Genomic DNA, 16,393 nt, shown 5'->3' with positions numbered 1-16,393 from the left:
TGGATTCTGATAGAGGGCCACAAAACTTTGACCTGAGTGCAAAAATGGAGGCTCTAGACCCTTCCAGAGCTGAGATATCGAAACTCAAAATTTCAACCCGAAAAAAAAACGACAGTGTTACCCCTTTCGTTTTTTTCGTTTTTGGGCGAAAAATTAAGTTTCTCCAATCTTCTCAAAACTCTGGATTCTGATAGAGGGCCACGAAACTTTGACCTGAGTGCAAAAATGGAGGCTCTAGACCCTTCCAGAGCTAAGATATAGAAACTCAAAATTTCAACCCGAAAAAAAAACGACAGTGTTACCCCTTTCGTTTTTTTTGTTTTTGGGCGAAAAATTAAGTTTCTCCAATCTTCTCAAAACTCTGGATTCTGATAGAGGGCCACAAAACTTTGACCTGAGTGCAAAAATGGAGGCTCTAGACCCTTCCAGAGCTGAGATATCGAAACTCAAAATTTCAACCCGAAAAAAAAAACGACAGTGTTACCCCTTTCGTTTTTTTCGTTTTTGGGCGAAAAATTAAGTTTCTCCAATCTTCTCAAAACTCTGGATTCTGATAGAGGGCCACGAAACTTTGACCTGAGTGCAAAAATGGAGGCTCTAGACCCTTCCAGAGCTGAGATTTCAAAATTCAAAATTTCGACCCAAAAAAAACAACAACAGTGTTACCCCTTTCGTTTTTTTTCGTTTTCGGGCGAAAAATTAAGTTTCTCCAATCTTCTCAAAACTCTGGATTCTGATAGAGGGCCACAAAACTTTGACCTGAGTGCAAAAATGGAGGCTCTAGACCCTTCCAGAGCTGAGATATCGAAACTCAAAATTTCAACCCGAAAAAAAAAACGACAGTGTTACCCCTTTCGTTTTTTTTGTTTTTGGGCGAAAAATTAAGTTTCTCCAATCTTCTCAAAACTCTGGATTCTGATAGAGGGCCACGAAACTTTGACCTGAGAGCAAAAATGGAGGCTCTAGACCCTTCCAGAGCTGAGATATCAAAACTAAAAATTTCAACCCGAAAAAAAACGACAGTGGTTTTTTTTCGTTTTTGGGTGAAAAATTAAGTTTCTCCAATCTTCTCAAAACTCTGGATTCTGATAGAGGGCCACGAAACTTTGACCTGAGTGCAAAAATGGAGGCTCTAGACCCTTCCAGAGCTGAGATATCGAAACTCAAAATTTCGACCCGAAAAAAAAACGACAGTGTTACCCCTTTCGTTTTTTTTGTTTTTGGGCGAAAAATTAAGTTTCTCCAATCTTCTCAAAACTCTGGATTCTGATAGAGGGCCACAAAACTTTGACCTGAGTGCAAAAATGGAGGCTCTAGACCCTTCCAGAGCTGAGATATCAAAATTCAAAATTTCGACCCCCAAAAAAAACGACAGTGTTACCCCTTTCGTTTTTTTTCGTTTTCGGGCGAAAAATTAAGTTTCTCCAATCTTCTCAAAACTCTGGATTCTGATAGAGGGCCACGAAACTTTGACCTGAGTGCAAAAATGGAGGCTCTAGACCCTTCCAGAGCTGAGATATCGAAACTCAAAATTTCAACCCGAAAAAAAACGACAGTGTTACCCCTTTCGTTTTTTTTCATTTTCGGGCGAAAAATTAAGTTTCTCCAATCTTCTCAAAACTCTGGATTCTGATAGAGGGCCACGAAACTTTGACCTGAGTGCAAAAATGGAGGCTCTAGACCCTTCCAGAGCTGAGATATCGAAACTCAAAATTTCAACCCGAACAAAAACGACAGTGTTACCCCTTTCGTTTTTTTCGTTTTCGGGCGAAAAATTAAGTTTCTACAATTTTCTCAAAACTCTGGATTCTGATAGAGGGCCACAAAACTTTGACCTGAGTGCAAAAATGGAGGCTCTAGACCCTTCCAGAGCTGAGATATCAAAATTCAAAATTTCGACCCCAAAAAAAACGACAGTGTTACCCCTTTCGTTTTTTTTCGTTTTCGGGCGAAAAATTAAGTTTCTCCAATCTTCTCAAAACTCTGGATTCTGATAGAGGGCCACGAAACTTTGACCTGAGTGCAAAAATGGAGGCTCTAGACCCTTCCAGAGCTGAGATATCGAAACTCAAAATTTCAACCCGAAAAAAAAACGACAGTGTTACCCCTTCCTTTTTTTTTCGTTTTTGGGTGAAAAATTAAGTTTCTTCAATCTTCTCAAAACTCTGGATTCTGATAGAGTGCCATGAAACTTTGACCTGAGTGCAAAAATGGAGGCTCTAGACCCTTCCAGTGCTGAGATATCGAAACTCAAAATTTTGACCCGAAAAAAAAAAACGACAGTGTTACCCCTTTCGTTTTTTTTGTTTTTGGGCGAAAAATTAAGTTTCTCCAATCTTCTCAAAACTCTGGATTCTGATAGAGGGCCACAAAACTTTGACCTGAGTGCAAAAATGGAGGCTCTAGACCCTTCCAGAGCTGAGATATCGAAACTCAAAATTTCAACCCGAAAAAAAAAACGACAGTGTTACCCCTTCCTTTTTTTTTCGTTTTTGGGCGAAAAATTAAGTTTCTTCAATCTTCTCAAAACTCTGGATTCTGATAGAGGGCCATGAAACTTTGACCTGAGTGCAAAAATGGAGGCTCTAGACCCTTCCAGAGCTGAGATATCGAAACTCAAAATTTTGACCCGAAAAAAAAAAACGACAGTGTTACCCCTTTCGTTTTTTTTTCATTTTCGGGCGAAAAATTAAGTTTCTCCAATCTTCTCAAAACTCTGGATTCTGATAGAGGGCCACGAAACTTTGACCTGAGTGCAAAAATGGAGGCTCTAGACCCTTCCAGAGCTGAGATATCGAAACTCAAAATTTCAACCCGAAAAAAAAAACGACAGTGTTACCCCTTTCGTTTTTTTCGTTTTTGGGCGAAAAATTAAGTTTCTCCAATCTTCTCAAAACTCTGGATTCTGATAGAGGGCCACGAAACTTTGACCTGAGTGCAAAAATGGAGGCTCTAGACCCTTCCAGAGCTGAGATATCGAAACTCAAAATTTCAACCCGAAAAAAAAAACGACAGTGTTACCCCTTTCGTTTTTTTTCGTTTTTGGGCGAAAAATTAAGTTTCTCCAATCTTCTCAAAACTCTGGATTCTGATAGAGGGCCACGAAACTTTGACCTGAGTGCAAAAATGGAGGCTCTAGACCCTTCCAGAGCTGAGATATCGAAACTCAAAATTTCAACCCGAAAAAAAAAAAAGACAGTGTTACCCCTTTCGTTTTTTTCGTTTTTGTGCGAAAAATTAAGTTTCTCCAATCTTCTCAAAAGTCTGGATTCTGATAGAGGGCCATGAAACTTTGACCTGAGTGCAAAAATGGAGGCTCTAGACCCTTCCAGAGCTGAGATATCAAAATTCAAAATTTCGACCCGAAAAAAAAAAACGACAGTGTTACCCCTTTCGTTTTTTTTCGTTTTCGGGTGAAAAATTAAGTTTCTCCAATCTTCTCAAAACTCTGGATTCTGATAGAGGGCCACGAAACTTTGACCTGAGTGCAAAAATGGAGGCTCTAGACCCTTCCAGAGCTGAGATATCAAAATTTAAAATTTCGACCCGAAAAAAAACGACAGTGTTACCCCTTTCGTTTTTTTCGTTTTCGGGCGAAAAATTAAGTTTCTCCAATCTTCTCAAAACTCTGGATTCTGATAGAGGGCCACGAAACTTTGACCTGAGTGCAAAAATGGAGGCTCTAGACCCTTCCAGAGCTGAGATATCGAAACTCAAAATTTCAACCCGAAAAAAAAACGACAGTGTTACCCCTTTCGTTTTTTTTTTGTTTTTGGGCGAAAAATTAAGTTTCTCCAATCTTCTCAAAACTCTGGATTCTGATAGAGGGCCACGAAACTTTGACCTGAGTTCAAAAATGGAGGCTCTAGACCCTTCCAGAGCTGAGATATCGAAATTAAAAATTTCGACCCGAAAAAAAAACGACAGTGTTACCCCTTTCGTTTTTTTTCGTTTTCGGGCGAAAAATTAAGTTTCTCCAATCTTCTCAAAACTCTGGATTCTGATAGAGGGCCACGAGACTTTGACCTGAGTGCAAAAATGGAGGCTCTAGACCCTTCCAGAGCTGAGATATCAAAAAATTCAAAATTTCGACCCGAAAAAAAAATGACAGTGTTACCCCTTTCGTTTTTTTTTTGTTTTCGGGGGAAAAATTAAGTTTCTCCAATCTTCTCAAAACTATGGATTCTGATAGAGGGCCACGAGACTTTGACCTGAGTGCAAAAATGGAGGCTCTAGACCCTTCCAGAGCTGAGATATCAAAACTCAAAATTTCGACCCGAAAAAAAACCCCACAGTGGTACCCCTTTTGTTTTTTTTGTTTTTTTCGGGCGAAAAATTTAGTTTCTCCAATCTTCTCAAAACTCTGGATTCTGATAGAGGGCCATGAGACTTAAACCTGAGTGCAAAAATGGGGGCTCTAGACCCTTCCAGAGCCGAGATATCGAAACTCAAAATTTCGACCCGAAAAAAAACCCGACAGTGTTACCCCTTTCGTCTTTTTCGTTTTCGGGCGAAAAATTAAGTTTCTCCAATCGTCTCAAAACTCTGGATTCTGATAGAGGGCCACGAGACTTTGACCTGAGTGCAAAAATGGAGGCTCTAGACCCTTCCAGAGCTGAGATATCGAAATTCTACATTTCGACCCGAAAAAAAAATGACAGTGTTACCCCTTTCGTTTTTTTTTTTTTCGGACGAAAAATTAAGTTTCTCCAATCTTCTCAAAACTCTGGATTCTGATAGAGGGCCACGAGACTTTGACCTGAGTGCAAAAATGGAGGCTCTAGACCCTTCCAGAGCTGAGATATCTAAACTCAAAAATTCGACCCGAAAAAAAACGACAGTGGTACCCCTTTCGTTTTTTTTTTTTCGGGCGAAAAATTACGTTTCTCCAATCTTCTCAAAACTCTGGATTCTGATAGAGGACCACGAGACTTTGACCTGAGTGCAAAAAATGGAGGCTCTAGACCCTTCCAGAGCTGAGATATCAAAATTCAAAATTTCGACCCGAAAAAAAAAACGACAGTGTTACCCCTTTCGTTTTTTTCGTTTTCGGGTGAAAAATTAAGTTTCTCCAATCTTCTCAAAACTCTGGATTCTGATAGAGGACCACGAGACTTTGACCTGAGTGCAAAAATGGAGGCTCTAGACCCTTCCAGAGCTGAGATATCGAAATTAAAAATTTCGACCCGAAAAAAAAATGACAGTGTTACCCCTTTCGTTTTTTTTCCGTTTTCGGGCGAAAAATTAAGTTTCTCCAATCATCTCAAAACTCTGGATTCTGATAGAGGGCCACGAGACTTTGACCTGAGTGCAAAAATGGAGGCTCTAGACCCTTCCAGAGCTGAGATATCGAAATTCAAAATTTCGACCCGAAAAAAAAATGACAGTGTTACCCCTTTCGTTTTTTTTTTTTCGTTTTCGGGCGAAAAATTAAGTTTCTCCAATCTTCTCAAAACTCTGGATTCTGATAGAGGGCCATGGGACTTTGACCTGAGTGCAAAAATGGAGGCTCTAGACCCTTCCAGAGCTGAGATATTGAGATATTTATAATGGCATAAATGCTACGTGGTATCTCAATATCTCAGCTCTGTAAGGGTCTAGAGCCTCCATTTTTGCACTCAGGTCTAAGTCCCATGTCCCTCTATCAGAATCCAGAGTTTCAAGAAGATCAGAGAAACTCAAAATTTCGACCAAAAAAAAAAAAAAACGACAGTGTTACCCCTGTCGTTTTTTTTTTTTTTTTTGTGTGTGTGTGTGTGAAAAAATAAGTTTCTCTAATCTTCTTGAATCTCTGGATTCTGAATGAGGGCCATGGGACTTAGACCTGAGTGCAAAAATGGAGGCTCTATGGCAACCAAACGTCACTGGTGAGACAAAGGTGCAACGGACGGACGGCCAGATTACGTTTTGGCAGGGGAAAAACTGATCAGAAAATGTAATGAAAATGTAACAGAAGTTGTAGAAATGTAGTGGAGTAGAAAGTATTATAATTGCTGCAAAATGTAACAAAGTAAAAGTAAAAAGTGTGCGCTATTTATTCTACTTAAGTAAAGTAAAGATACGTGAAAAATGTACTTAAGTAAAGTAACAAAGTATTTGTACTTCGTTACATTCCACCACTGGAAATAACTTCATGTTAACCTGGTTTGTTTAAACTGTCTTCATTTACACATGTCCCATTCTTTTGAAGGAACATAAAACACAAGGGCTTTGACTTTAGATACTAGATGCTTTTTGTGATTCTCTACTTTTTCATTTAATGCCATCTAAAAAGCAACATGGTTTCCTTGTGTTTTGCTGAAATTCTATAGTGAACATCAATTCATATCTGAAAGCATAATATTACCATTCATACTGGTTTGGTTCAGGTGTCCCATCAACCTTACAACAGAAGGCAGCTGTCTGACCTTCCCTTCTGGCCTTGTTCTCAGGGTTTTTCAGCACATACAGTTTTTCTGAGGAACACAGAAATATTGAGTTACATGTTGTCACATCTTGTACACCCATTTTTTTGATGAACTTAAATTATTGGTTTCTGTTACGTATTCTACATTGTTGCAAATTCTGCAGAATTTTCACCAATATGTTATATAGCTAGCTAACATGGATGAGGTTTTGTCTAAATAGCAAAAAGGAATTGTGATCATCTTGAAAGCATTAGTACAAATGTGTTAAACTACAAACCAATCAGTAATGTTCTATTGTTTTCCAGCACACACTTTGTGTTTTTTGAATTTATGGAGCTACATAATAGCTGCTTACTTATAGCTTGTTTTTTTTATTTTTTTTTTTAGCTTGAATAAAGATAAATTGTTTTAGTGGGGGAAAAATGTATAAAATAAAACTTTTAAAACATTTAATAAAAATTATAACTTGCATCGTCAAAATTTAGGTAGTATTCTAATTCTAATACAGAATAGGTTAAATGCATTTAAGGTCATTAAAACAATCATTACTTGCTCTCTCCAGCTTCAAAAGTAGGACGGATGTGCGATCGGTGCTTGGTGGCACAGTGACTTGTTGTGGAGCATGATTATTCAACTTGATCATCAGAGTACTGTTGCCATCAGGGCAAATTCCAGGGACCCGAAAGTGCCCATTGTGATCAGTAACGGTGAGTAGTTTAGGCCTGGATCCAGTACGGAGAATGGCAGCTCCAGGTGCTGGGAGACCCCCCGCACTACGGACTGATCCTAAAACTGTATGATCCTGGCACATGCAACCATCACACTCATTGTTTACTTTGCCCATCATGCACTGCAGATCACAGCCTAAGGAAGAAAAGGGGAAAGTGATTTTGAAGGAACGGCAATAAAGATTTAAAGATTCTAAATGCCAAGAAAGTTATCATTTTTAATCTTTAGGAAACTGAGTAAATGCATTACGTGGGCAAGGTGGCCCTTGGCATGACCTGGCCTCGACCGTTTGGCCACTGCATTGTTTAGAACTAGATTTGCAGCTTCTAGAGCGATGCTGTGTGGCCATCTGATTGCATTGGGCTGGACACACACTCCAGTCTGACCATGGACCCCATAGTTCTTCATTATCTGAAACAATGTCTGAATGAAGAGAGGGATAATGTAAATTTTTTGTAAGGTGAAATCACCTTACAAAAACTGTAATGTTAACTCAGTAAACTCAAAACAATAGATTTCTGAAAAATTAATTTTTGCAGCAACATCATCCATCTTTTCCATATTTAATTTGAATACGTAATCTGCTCACCATTACTAGCAGAGAAAATGTGCACAATAAGACTTTGAACATTACAGTATATATCTATAATGATTGTTAGAAGCATTATTCCATTTAAAGCAGGGAATAGTAGCTTGAAACATCATTTGGCTTTTAGAGACGCATTTACTTACTGCTAGGACAAAGGAAGCGTACAGCATAGTTTGAGCAGTTCTTCCCAACAGGCTGTTCATCATTGACACACCAGAAGCCTACAACCGGATCAGCATGTACTCTTTCCCCAGTGCTGCGAGCTGGGATCCATTCGGTAGTGCGAGCCTCTAGAGCTCGAGGAACATCACACACACGCGCTCGATAATAAAAACGAATGGCATTCAGCTTCTCATAGTCTCCTTTTCCTCCGGGGTGATCTACATTGAACCATGTGGTCCACTCGTAATTATCTGAGGAAAATGATTACATTTTTATGGATTTAAACATCCATTTGGAGCACCTTTTTGAATATTTCATTGGCTATATATTGTTAGAAACATATACACCTACCTTCATTATGGTACACCGCTGGGTTTGGTCTCCATGATGTCCCCATGATGTTTCTCCATGTCACTAATAAAGGAAACAAAAGCTTTATTTCTTGAAATCTTAGCACAGTATCTCAGTTTTACCTCGCTAATTAATTAGAAGACAGCTAAAGTTAAGAAAAAAAAATGTGTTATATTAACTCTATGATGCAGTCCATGGGCTTTACTTTTTTTTGTGTGTGTGTGCAAATTTTAATTTATTTTGGCAGACATGGCAGTGGTGGGAAGTTGGAAAAACTCAAATTAAAGTTTTCTGCCAACAGTATATTTGTTATTCCTCAAAAAGAATGGAAAATATGATTAAAGAACTTGAAAGTGAGATTCTTGAAAAACAAAACAAAAACAAAATGTTGGAAAGACATGAGAATCAATTACAAAATGTTATATGTGAAAAAAACTACAATTAGAAAATTTATTACATGAAAAAGTAAAGGGAGCTCTTGTCAGAGCTCGTTTTTCTCATATTAGAGATATTGATGGACCAACATTCTTTTTTAATTTAGAACGAAAAGTGTGTCAAGAGAAACAAATGCTGTGTTTGAGGAATGATAGCGGTGACTTACTTCATGATCCATCTGAAATGAGTACATTTGTTGTTGATTTTTATTCCAAGCTGTATGACATGGAAATGACTGATTTGGATAATAAAACTGAACTTTTTGACTTAATCCCAAAACTTACACCAGAGCATAAGGAAGATTTGGAGTGTATTTTAAGCTTTCAAGAAGTAACCAATCTCCTGGATTAGATGACACATACAAACAAGCCAACATAGTGCAGTAGTGAGCAATCTTGTAAATCTTAACTTACTTTAAGTTAAGGCTTAACTTACTTTTGATGTGGTAAAGAAAATAAAACATATTGTAGATTATTTAAGGCTTATTGTTATGAGCCAACTATGGAAGTGACATTTTACTTCTTTTGTTTTCCTGGGATTTTCCCGCTTTCAGTGTATTTGAGAGCCCTTTTCTCTATCCTGACATGCAGATTACAACAGAGATTTCCGCTAGTGGTTCACACACAGAGTAGAACCAATTGCTAGCAGGTGTCTTTCTGCCGCTGCTCGCAAAACACCTCGGCTTCTGGTTATGCGGGACACCAGAACAATGTTGCCTTTTCTTGCAGTAATGAGTTTGTTGAAGAGAGTTTTGGGGGTTGGGGTATTGGAAGAGTCATGTTTCTAAGAGCCAGCTGTCAATATTCTGGTGAAATCTTTCAGCTTCTGCCATAAGCAATAACGTGCCAGATGACTGCATTAACAATAACTTGCATTAGCAATTAAGTGTGAAATGTGCTGATTCAAATGACGTTCACAGGAGTTTTGCCAAACCAAACCTTGAGAAAAAGTGCCTGTAATTTCCAACAGAAACAGAAGAAAGGTCCATGCTGGGAGACAGCTCATCCTGGCTCCCTGTTAATGACCTCTGACCTCTGGTGTAGACCCTCTCACACACAGCTTCTTCAAGACAAGAATAGTCCAGACACAGATCCTATGCCAATCAGATATGAAGACCATTAGTAAATTGCACATAAAGAAATGGACCACAGTATTTTCACTTCAGGAAACTCTCATGTCTTTTTTTTAGCTGATTATGAACTCATTTCATCCTTTCCAGATTCAAACGGACCAAGAAAAATGATCAAATTAGTGTACTGAAAAACTTTCCATTTTACATAAACAACCAAAAGAATTTAGACAGCATGAATACTCCTGGTAAAACAAAGACAAGCTGCAGAGAAAGAGCTTAACGTACTTTAGCTGATCTCAAATATCACATCTGTGAGAGCCATCACTGTGTGTCAAGGGAATGCACAACTGTTTTTACATCCTGCCAGAAAACTCAAGACCTAACTACTCATTCCATATGCACATAGAACAATTTGTGTATGGGAAAACAAAATGCAGTCGGTTTTAACAGTTTCTCTCCTTATTTGAATTTGTTATAAAAGACTACACATAAAAAGACTACTTTAATAGTAGCATATACTTCAAAATGCAACATTTTGTTTTGATGTCAAAATCAGACTATACACTCAAAGGTGTATAAAAGCTAACTTGTGACAGCTTTTGTAACTGATATGCAGATACAATCATTTGTGCATACAAAAAAACATTAGCAACAACATCCAAATTCATGACTGAAAAGATATTTTGTTTCCTCAAACATCCACAAATAATAAAAAGAAAAAATCTACAACAGTAAGGAAATTACTTTCCGCTGTAAACAATTTAGAAAGCATTAGTGTCTGAATCCAAATCTTCAAAATGTGGTTACAGAAAAGAAAGCTGAAAATCTAAAAAATAAATAAAAAAAATGATACATTACCAAAGCAAATGTTTTTCTGTGAAATGGAAAGCTCTTGTACTCCTACTTGTTTCTGTGATGTATTTACAGAGCAGTTGCTAAATAGTTGGAGTGAGAAGGAGAGAGAGAGAGTGAATGAGAAGTCCAGGTCTGAGTTGAGTATTTATATAGCTCAGCCCTGAGCGATTCGGCTATCTGCCATGAAATAACATAATGGGTCCAGGCTAGCACTATCTATTGCTCCTGTACAGTCGAGGAAAGGGCTGGACTTCACAGTCAGGGTTATCCTGGAACATTATTCTTAAAGAAATGAAAGAATCTCTATTTGATAGATTTATAGATAGAAGGTTTTTTTAGTCGCAAAAGAATTATCCTGTGACAAAGTATTCAGATATGGTTGTAAGTACACAGTGACAAACACAAACACACGGTGTTGTTTCCCCATAATGATTCACAGTTGTGTCAGCACAGTGGTGAGATAATTTCTATACTGAGAGTATGTTTAGTAATGCAACATTCACAAGAAAGCCATTCAAGAATGACAACCATGCATTTCAAACACATGAAAGCCATTATGTGACTCTATCTCAAACACATTAGCATGTTCTTTCCCATCTGTCGCTCTGAATGTGTTGATAAACAATATGAGTGATTTGTAACACTAAAGAGCCAACAGCAATACACTGTGGCTTTTCAGTCATGATGTCAGATTCTGCAGAACAAATCCACCATATCAGCAGAACATAAAACTGTCTGATTGAGAACTGTAAGAAATAACAGACCCTGGGTCAATGGGAAGTCAGAGCAAAGTATGCCTACAATATAGCAATATGGAAAACATCGGGTCTTGCTTTAGGTAAAAGAAAGTGTTACTTCTTGCATCAAGGTCTTTTACGATCTCACATTCATCTCACCTACTAAAATTAAATCTGACTTTAATATTAAATCAACTTTAAACAGAGCAATGGACAAGTTTGTATGGTTTACAACATTAGTTTCAGTCCATTGGCCCTGTTGAAATTCAATATTTAATAACTGCTTCTCGAGGATCAGCTTCAAATGCCTAATTTACTTTCTTCATACGCAAATACTTCCATATGTACACGATAACAATTCAAAGCAATTCAAAAAATGGACAGTCATTTTAAGTCAGTCGCACAGACAGTTTTTTTTTTTCATGGGACTTTAGTCTCATAACATAAAGCCATTTTAACTTTAACGGTTTCAAAAACCAAAGGTCATTGTTTTTTTTTTAAATAACCCTCTTCATTATCTATAGGGTATAATGGGACGTATGAATGTTTGTGATGCCATTGCCATGCTGGCTTAATTGTTCGAATTACGAAACACCAGATGTTCTGGGCCAGAGCATATTCTAAAAATATGTTAATCAACTTTATAATGAATGTCTCTGTATACTCGTATCTCTGGAATTCAAATGACCTTCATTACCTTGTCTCATGTTAAGAGCAAGATGCCCGAGCAATCACTAGTCCCTGATTTGCAGTCTTTTATTTTTCTATGTCTCAAGAATCTTTCCATTACTATTAAGACATTTCACTTGAGCAATAGTGTTAGTGCTGTTTTATGGTGGTGATGGCTGTGATTCAGCTACAGATAATCACAAGCAGGTTAATATTCAAAACCAGAGCCCGGTTGTGAAACAGATCAGAACATAGAAATGGCTGAAATCCATTTTCAACTTCCTGATACATAATGGCTAAATGCAAACAGAGGCATGCGGTTGACAGTTCCTTTTTCACAGGCAATGTTTAGGCCCAGCATGCATGAATGGAAAAGTAGTCGGCACTAATAAAATCTTACCTTAGGTTTTCTGGACACTAACGAACACATGGACGTCCTGTGTTGAGGCAGTTTGTAAGAGTGTGAGGTCATTAAGAGAATAAAAACAGGAATAAGTTAGTGTCCCAGCTGATATACCATAAATGTAAATTCAGTAACAATGAAGAGACTGTTATGAATTTTAGGGTTAGAGGTTCTTGTTGTTCCCTATAAAGAGCACAACCACAATCAACCCTCAAACACACAATTTACACACACACATTCTTTTCCTCCTCTTTCATCACTTACTATAACTTTGAGAAGATGTCCTTAAGATGTCAATACAATGGCACTGAAAGATTACCATGTACTGCACTACAATATAGTACAAAGAATATCATGGTAATGCATGTTTATGTGAAAACAAAATCATGCAATTTGTTTACTCAACACGTAATAAATTTGTTTATTCAGAACTGTACAGTACAGTTCTTCTCATTAGCAGCAGTTTAATAACTGTACTGCACTGTAATCCTCTGTGAGGTTTCTTTATGAGGCCATTTAAAGGGGACTGCTGCACTTCAAACAACTTATTTCTCTCTAATTGAGCAGGACAGGACCTGAAGGATGGACCCACAGAGACAAACTGGAAAGACAAACAAAAACAGACAAACACACAAGGTTTACCAGTTGCCTAGCAACAGGCAAAGACTCAAAGAAACATAATGGCACATGTTAATACCTCAGTAAGGAACATGTTTGAAAAGTGAATGAAGTTCAAACCAAGTTTCTGCAATTTGGGTAAAGATTGTTTTATCATTTAAGTCATGGTAAAGTCAAGCACTTAAAGTCCTCTCTTTTTAGACTGGACTATCAAAGCTTTCGTTGCGCTTCTTGTAGTAGTGTAATGTGTCTGGTCAAACAGTTTTCATTAGTGTTGTTTAAGGTTTCTGTTCCACACATTTTATTGTGGCTATCCAGGCAAAACTAATCGTGACCGTCAGATACAAGTGATGGCTAAACTCAGTGGGTCTGGACCCAAACTGAATCATATGGGAATGGGGTTCTTGAGGAAGCTTGACTTAATGACTACACCAGTGAAAGTATGCAGAACAGCTTCTGGTAGGGTCATTAAGGGGCCTAGACCCCAGAACACATTAACCTCTTTCCTCTTGCCATTCAGAATGATGCACACATTCCCTGAAGTGGCATGATTCACTGTGAGAGGGAAATCAGAATCGGTTGCGCCTGTGGATCAATAACATATGAAACATATTTGTTGGACAGTGTCTTTTTTCTCTGCTTCAGATAAGTATAAGTAAGTATTGCTTGGGAGTGTACGAAATATTCCAGAGATCAAACACAGCCACATAAACGTTTAAATGACATGTTCAACATTTACACACAAGCACATGACCTGTGGCAAAAGTATTGAGTGCTTTTCAGCATGAACGTGCCCTGAAGCTGTAAAACACAAAGACATGCAGAATGGTCCATGAGATTGAAAACATGTGGCAGACCTGCAAGATGGATGAGACGTGCTTAGACCATACAGAGGAGATGAAATCTTCCAAATTTCTAACATCCATGTGTTCATTCAGACACAGCCACTCTGTCTCTCCCTAAAAAAAGTTGAAAAAGGATAAACGTCAAGGAAAATATGCTTCAAATCTTCCTGTCTCTATGTAAGGGAATTACCTTATTACACACTTTAATTGCTTTGAAGAGTTAAAGGGTGCCTTTTGAATCACCTTTTTATTTGAGCTCCAAGAATGTAATTTCTTCCTGAATACCAGTATGCATCAGTGTCCTCCCTCTTTCTGATGAATTAATTTCCATAGCTTTTTTAATAACCTTTCCGGTCATTTGTTATTACTGGATAAACATTTGTAAAAAATCATGTTGATTCAGTCCATTTCACTAATGAATTCAGACTATTTTGTGAACTATTTAGCAAAAATTAAACAAAATTGAAAAATTCCATGATATTTCCATAAGCATACGTCTCGGTTAATCATGAGTGCCTGGTGGACCTGAAGCAACACCATGGCATGCAGAGAGGAAACGCCTTGCCCACAGGCTTTGTAAGCTATGCCCGTGACAACGGACAAGAACTTACAGGCCATGGAGGGGAGGATCCCCCTTCCATGTAGTGGCAGTCGCCAGACACCGTTCCATCGCAACAGACCGCTCCACTGGAGGGATCAACCCGGTCTCATCCCAAGACGTCATATAACTGACGTTTTGGGACGTCTTTTGACCATACGTCAATATTCGCCTTTTTAGGGCCCCCTTAAACGTCGGTAGATGAGGTTATGGGATCCTATCTCTACCCCATACCTAAACCTAACCCTAAACCTAACCCGTCACCTAACTGACGTTAAAGGTAAAGCGTCAGTTGTATGACGGCCCGGGATCGCCATCTACCGACGTTTAAGGGGGCCCTAAAAAGGCGGATATTGACGTATGGTCAAAATACGTCCCAAAACGTCAGTTATATGACTTTTTGGGATGAGACTGTGTTAGAGGGATAGCCTCGTAGCCCTTCGCCGTTCCCCCATCAACGGTAGTGAGAGGGAGCAAAAAGAGAAAGGTGCCATCCATGCCCTTGTCAACTCCTCATGCACTTCAGGAAAGAAAGGTACCAGAGCGGCGGGCTGAGAACCAGACCGATAAACCACTCCGATAAACAAATCATCCAACCGAGACAGTTCAGGACACAGTGAAGGGTTCCACTCGAGCCCTACCGCCTCGGTGACCTTCTTTAGCATAGCTGCCATCTCTGGACGCCAATCTCGGGGTCCCGCACACCAAATTCATTGGCAGGTTTTAGTACTCGAAGATGACAGGCTCTCCAAGCGTGATCCCAATCAGTCGACACGTTGACAACATTGAACGTGAGCAACTGAAAGGGAACCTTATTAACCATATAAAGAATGTGAAATCTTTAAGGAAATGTATATTTCATTCACAAAAGTTCACTCTGTAGAGAACAATTAGTGAAGAAAAGTTGTCAAAAATGAATTTTTGAATTTTGCTGTTTGTCCCTTTTTAAAAACAGTGTTTCTCTTATGTGCTTTTCCTGATGTCTAATACAATAAGAATGGAGGCAGTGTTTAGAAACAGATCATTATGACACATGTTTTGAAAAGAAACACCAATGTGAGAAATTTAAAACCTCTGTTGAACAGTCTGCATGAAAAACGTCAAAATGTGTGAAAGAAAAATGTAGAGCTGTTGATAGTTCTCTGGTCCTTTCTCAGAACTATGATAATATGTGTTCTTTGTTAAACTATTTCTTTGGTTTACAAAATGTATGTTGAAATGGGATTTAAAAGATGTGTCGACGTTTGAATTTGAAACACATTATTTCATTTTTGCACATTGTTAATGAGTCTGAAGTGAAATTCCAGCACTGTTGATGGCTGTTCTAAGCCTATGAAAGGCAACCATAAGACATTTTTATGCTGGACAGTTTAGTCAGCAGCGTTCTCACACGTTGCTAAAAGTGGCCACAAATCTGCTCACCTCCTGTGGATTTCTGCATGAGGATCTGGACATCCTGCACTTTCACATTTGTCTTGGGAATCAAAAGTAAGAAAGAGTGTGTAAGCCAAAGAGTGTGTGTGTGTGTGTTTATGTGAGTGAGAGAGAGAGAGAGAGAGAGAGAGAGAGAGAGAGAGAGAGAGAGAGAGAGAGAGAGAGAGAGAGAGAGAGAGAGAGAGATTGCAGGACGGGGAGGGGAAGATGGGAGGAACACCAAACAAACAGTGTGAACAGGGTGGTGAGTCAGTCTGTCTCCTGCCAAACTGTGAAGTGACCCTCTTTAAGATGTGGCTATTACAATCACATTTTAAGAGTGTTTTTAACAAACAGATTACATCACTGTCTGGGACCTCCAAGCCAGCCTCCTTCCTTCTTTTCCTGCGTTCACGTTATCAAACAACAAAAACCTGGACACATGAAACAGAAAAAAAGAGAAAGCCTTTAGGTTCTAGGTAAACATCTGTTTCTCATTCCCGATTAATG

General features: G+C 38.6%; 1 protein-coding gene across 2 annotated transcripts in view; it reads right to left on the bottom strand.

Moving 5' to 3' along the window:
• cilp (cartilage intermediate layer protein, nucleotide pyrophosphohydrolase) overlaps positions 1–12,599 on the bottom strand; it is a 40,116-nt gene extending 27,517 nt beyond the window's left edge. Inside the window, exons 1-7 of one of the 2 annotated variants that reach the window (XM_089129547.1) lie at positions 12,407–12,599; positions 9,612–9,766; positions 8,239–8,301; positions 7,869–8,138; positions 7,386–7,559; positions 6,957–7,271; positions 6,347–6,455 (exon numbers count right to left, since the gene is read on the bottom strand). In XM_089129547.1, the coding sequence (XP_088985673.1) occupies positions 6,347–6,455; positions 6,957–7,271; positions 7,386–7,559; positions 7,869–8,138; positions 8,239–8,301; positions 9,612–9,678 (998 nt within the window). In that variant the 5' untranslated portion in view covers positions 9,679–9,766; positions 12,407–12,599. Of the gene's footprint in view, positions 1–6,346; positions 6,456–6,956; positions 7,272–7,385; positions 7,560–7,868; positions 8,139–8,238; positions 8,302–9,611; positions 9,767–10,603; positions 10,698–12,406 lie in introns of those variants that run through there. The other variant, XM_039666876.2, reaches the window with a different exon arrangement.
• Between the last annotated feature and the right edge of the window lie 3,794 nt (positions 12,600–16,393).

This window comes from Pimephales promelas, chromosome 1, assembly GCF_988280905.1.
Source record: "Pimephales promelas chromosome 1, fPimPro1.hap1.1, whole genome shotgun sequence".
Classification (NCBI taxonomy): Eukaryota; Metazoa; Chordata; class Actinopteri; order Cypriniformes; family Leuciscidae; genus Pimephales; species Pimephales promelas.
The sequence above is the reverse complement of the archived record's forward strand: the minus strand, read 5'-3'. Positions and strand labels throughout refer to the sequence as shown.